The following is a 5,000-nucleotide window of genomic DNA, read 5'->3' on the forward strand; positions in this document are numbered from 1 at the left end:
GGTTGTCTGTGTGTGTGTGTGTGTGTGTGTGTGTCCGTGTGTCTGTGTGTCTGTGGTAAACTTTAACATTGACATTTTCTCTGCAAATACTTTGTCAGTTGACACCAAATTTGGCATAAAAATAGGAAAAATTCAGTTCTTTCCAGTCATCTTGTTTAAAACAATATTGCACCTCTGGGATGGGCACAAAAAAATAAAAAAGAAGCCAAATTATATGCAAACTGCATTTACTGTTATATTTATATTTTTTGTATTCTCTAAACTTGGCACTTTGACCTCTTATTCTGACACAACAACAAGAGGAGTCATTATTATCATTTTTTGTTCAAACAGGAACTTCTTTTGCAAAGCATGGAATTTTTATTTATTTTGCAAACGTTTTGGTGCAGATAGTAAAAAAGGGAAATTACTCTGTAATTAATGCCAGGGGACTTAATTTATCACAAGTGAGTCTTGAAGGCCTTGCCTCTCTTGTTTTCTTTCTTGTAAGGCAGCTTGAGCTTGTGGAGAGAAAGCGTGCTATACAGTTTTATATTATTATTGTTGTTAAAATTATTATTACTGTTATTATTATTATCACCATTATCATCATTATTATTATTATTATTATTATTACCTCCATTGTCAAACGGAATCGAACCACTCCTGCTCCTACAGAAGAACATTGTGCACCGGGACCTCAAGTTGGGCAACATGGTGCTGAACAAAGAGACGAGGAGAGTGACGGTCACCAACTTCTGCTTGGGAAAACACCTGGTGTCCGAGTCTGACCTGCTGCGCGACCAGAGAGGCAGCCCGGCTTACATCAGTCCGGATGTCCTCAGTGGTGAGCTGTTCTTTGGTTTTTCATTCTTTCTTTTCTTTAAAAAAAAAACAACAACATTTTTCTTAGATGATTTCCTCACCACCACCTTGTTTTTCACAAGTTTCAAGAACTGAACTAACTTTTGTAAGCTGTGCTGTTTGTGGAGGTATTTGTTGTTGTGAGTTTGGGTTTGTTAAGGTTGTATCTTATGTATGAAAATGTGTGTGTGTGTGTAGGTGTTTGCGTGTGTGTATGTGTGTGTGTGTGCGTGTGTGTGTGTGTGTGTGTTTGTAAGTATGTGTATGTGTGTGTGTGTGAGTGTGTGTATGTGACTGTATCCTGGCTTGACTCCATGAACGCAGGTGTAGTAAAGGTGTTGTCCACATTGACTGCATGTTCGCTGGTAGCTCTGTGTGTGTGTGTGTGTGTGTGTGTGTGTGTGTGTGTGTTTGTGTTTGTGTGTCTGTGAGTGTGTGTGTGTCTGTGAATGTGTGTGTGTGTGTGTGTGTGTGTGTGTGTGTCCATCCTGGCTTGACACATGAACACAGGTGTAGGAAAGGGGTTGTTGCCCACATTAGCTGCATGTTCGCTGGGCAGCTGTCAAGGCCAAAGAGGGACAGGCAGGCCTGGAAGCCGAGGCCAGTGCAAGGGAAAGTCTGTTGTGGCTTTTGTGCTGCACTGTTACAGTTCTTCCTTTGTCTCCTTTTGTTCTGAAGACTGTAGGCCAGCCTGCAACCCACCCCCCTCTCCCCCCAAACCCCCTACCTCCCTGGAAAGCCTTGTTGTACATGTCTGGTCTTTTTCTGCACTCAGTAACTGGGCGACTCTATCATGTTGTTGTGTTTAGTTCCGTTCCTGGGCCTGTTTTTGGTCATGTATGCTGTATATCTGTCTGTCTCTACCTGTGTGTCTGTCTTTATGTTTATGTATAATCATTGTTGTTTTTAGGGGTTTTTGTTTGTTTGATGTTGTTGTTTTCTTTTTTTTTTAATCCTCTGGTGAGAAATTGATGGAATGGTTAACACCAGAGGTGTAACCTGGGTAATGTGCATGAATTATGACCATATGTGTCCAGAATTTCTTTTTCCTTTGGGTTGTGTTTTCTTTTAACTTAAGGTTCCTTGGGATCGATATTGATGATGATTTGTTGTTGTTTTTCGACCAGATTGTTCTGAGTCATGATATGGTTGGGCTAAAAAAAAAAAAAGAAAAGAAAAAAAAGACTGGATATTTTGATTTAGTGTCATGCTTAAAAGGAAATGTGAAGAGGTATTCTATTGGTTACATGACTGTCTTGGAAGCAAAACAATCTGAATATACAGGATCGAATCCCACACTTCCAGAATGAAATCTCTTTCCACTAGACTGCAAGTGGTGGTCTGGACAGTAGTCATTCAGGTGAGATGATTAACCGAGGTTCAGTGTGTAGCATGCACTTACCATTCCTGAAAGGACCCACCGCAAGAAGAGTTGTCCCAGGCAAAATTTTGTAATAAAACCCACTCTGATATACATGTGTGTGTGTGTGTGTGTGTATGTGTGTGCACGTGTGAGTGACTGAAGCCTGACTGAATGACACAGGAAATGAATGACAGAGCCTATGTGGAGTGATGGCCTAGAGGTAACGCGTCTGCCTAGGAAGCGAGAGAATCTGAGCGCGCTGGTTGGAATCACGGATCGATCAGCCGCCGATATTGTCTCCCCCTCCACTAGACCTTGAGTGGTGGTCTGGACGTTAGTCATTCGGATGAGACGATAAACCGAGGTCCCGTGTGCAGCATGCACTTAGAGCACGTAAAAGAACCCACGGCAACAAAAGGGTTGTTCCTGGCAAAATTCTGCCGAAAAATCCACTTCGATAGGAAAAACAAATAAAACTGCACGCAGGAAAAAAATACAAAAAAATGGGTGGCGCTGTAGTGTAGCGACGCGCTCTCCCTGGGGAGAGCAGCCCAAATTTCACACGGAGAAATATGTTGTGATGAAAAGAAATACAAATACAAATACAAAGGCAGCTTTCAGTGGCTCTCTACCCAGGTAGGCAGCCTGTTGTGCAAATGACTGTGTTAGTGAAGTGATAACAGTTTGGTGTCTGACCGAGCATTGCATTGTATTGCATTGCTCTTTGTGACAACAGATCTCTCTGTGTGAAAGTCGGGCTGTGTTCCCCGGGAGAGTGCACCTACTATAACTCTTGACCTTGGTTTATCATCTCATCCAAATGACTTGCATCCAGACCACTGCTGAAGGTGTAGAGCTGGGAAAGAAAATAGTGGCGAGTGTGGGATTCAATCCTGTGCGATCAGATTCTCTTGCTTCCTTGGGGACGCATCATCACTTGGCGATCACTCCACATGTACTATATAAATATCCTTATGAATCAGCTACAAAAAAATAGCACATGTAGGTGGGCATTGAGGTTGAGGTCAAGATATGGGTGATGGTGACATGTCAGTTTCTTAAGGATGTGTCACTGCATTTGGACAAACCCATATACACTATTCCACATCCGCAAGGCAGATGTCTGATAGCAGCATTAACCAACACACTAGTCAGGCATTGAGTGCATGCATACATATTAGAGTGGACACTTATGTTGCCATAGGTTCTTTTTCAGTGTGCCAAGACTATGCTGCACATGATACCCCGGTCTATGGTCTCAGACGAATGACGAGATACTCTTTTTTCCAGTCCAACTTGGGAGAAAGGGCGAGACCATGGATTTGAATGGTGTTTGCAGGTAAACCATACCGAGGTAAGCCCTCCGACATGTGGGCTCTGGGCGTGGTGCTGTTCACCATGGTGTATGGACAGTTCCCCTTCTACGACAGCAGCCCTCAGGAACTCTTCAGGAAAATCAAAGGGGCTGAATACACCATTCCTCAGTATGGTTCAAAACGTTTAGTTTTTCTCTTTTGCTTTTCCTTTGTCTTTCTTCTTTCATTCATTCATTCTTTCTTTCCCTCGTATCTCTTTCCTTCGTTACTTTCTGTCATTATTTCTTTCCTTCCCTACTGTCTGTCTTTATTTCTTAACTGTTGGGTTGTATCAATATATTTTGACAATGACACACAAAATTTCAAATTTTGCTCACTTAAGTGGCCGCATTTAAGAGAATGAATGATGTGAACTCAAAACATAGAATAAAAAAGTATCACAAACTGTGAAAGTTTCAGAAATTGCTAAAAAAGGCTCTCTCATGTCATGAATTATGAACGTTTTAGTATCATGGCACTTCAGAGAAAGAAGTTTATTTGCCTTTTTATTTCCCTGGGTTCCTCACTGTCCAGTGAAGTAACCAGCACAACAGCAGGAGATGAACCACATCCTTTGAACTCTTTTACTGCCAAGTTTCTGTGTGAAAAACGCACCCCAGCGTTATACATTTTAGATAATACAGTCACAGGCTTTGGTTCAAGTTAAAACAACCCAATGGACTTGTTCACTTCAAACTTGGTCAAGGGGCAAAGGTTAGTCATTGTTCTATGGTGGGGAAACTGGCTGCAGCTGTCAAGCTTTGATACAATGTGAAAAATGGTCTTGTTAACATGACCCTTGATGTTGATTGAATTCGCCAATGGCAGTGCGCTGTATAGTCAGCTAAAGTTGCCTATAGCGATGAAAGAGTTAAACAGTTTTACAGACTTAACTGGCTAACCGTAAAGTTCGGTCTATGAGCCACAACTTTTTCTCCCAGCTTCAACCTCTGTGGCTTACACAATGATACGGCTTATTTGAGGATTTTAACTATCTTGGGAGTGTCACATTCTCGTCTATTCTTAGCTGCCCTTCAGTTCATCAAGATCATGATTTCTGTCCATGAATTTTTGGATGAGCTTCAGGTTAGTGTGCTAACTGTTCACGTTTTAAAAATCAAATCCACACACATTAAAGCCTTCAGATCAGTATTCAGTTCTACTCTGCTCAAGTGCACACCCTCATCATGCTGAAAACGCGACGTAATGCCTATGATGCAGCCTTCAAATTGAAGGCGATTGACCTAGCAGACGACAGTGCAAGTGATGAACCAGTAGCGACCTCCACCTTGCGTTCATGTTCATCAGGTGAAATTGAGGCTGAAGTCAGTGACAAGAGGGTGGAGGAAGCTGTGCTGGTTCTCTTCAACTTGGGACACTGAAGACGAAGATTTCAGTGGATTCAGTGAGCAGGACGATGTTGAATAAATGTGACTATC

General features: G+C 42.1%; 1 protein-coding gene across 1 annotated transcript in view; it reads left to right on the plus strand.

The window, feature by feature from the left end:
- LOC143282751 (serine/threonine-protein kinase 40-like) overlaps positions 1-5,000 on the plus strand; it is a 22,045-nt gene that overhangs the window by 7,878 nt on the left and 9,167 nt on the right. The window contains exons 5-6 of the mRNA XM_076588500.1: positions 658-826; positions 3,546-3,690. Coding sequence (XP_076444615.1) covers positions 658-826; positions 3,546-3,690 — 314 coding nt within the window. The remainder of the gene's footprint in view (positions 1-657; positions 827-3,545; positions 3,691-5,000) is intronic.

This window comes from Babylonia areolata, chromosome 6, assembly GCF_041734735.1.
Source record: "Babylonia areolata isolate BAREFJ2019XMU chromosome 6, ASM4173473v1, whole genome shotgun sequence".
NCBI lineage: Eukaryota > Metazoa > Mollusca > Gastropoda > Neogastropoda > Buccinidae > Babylonia > Babylonia areolata.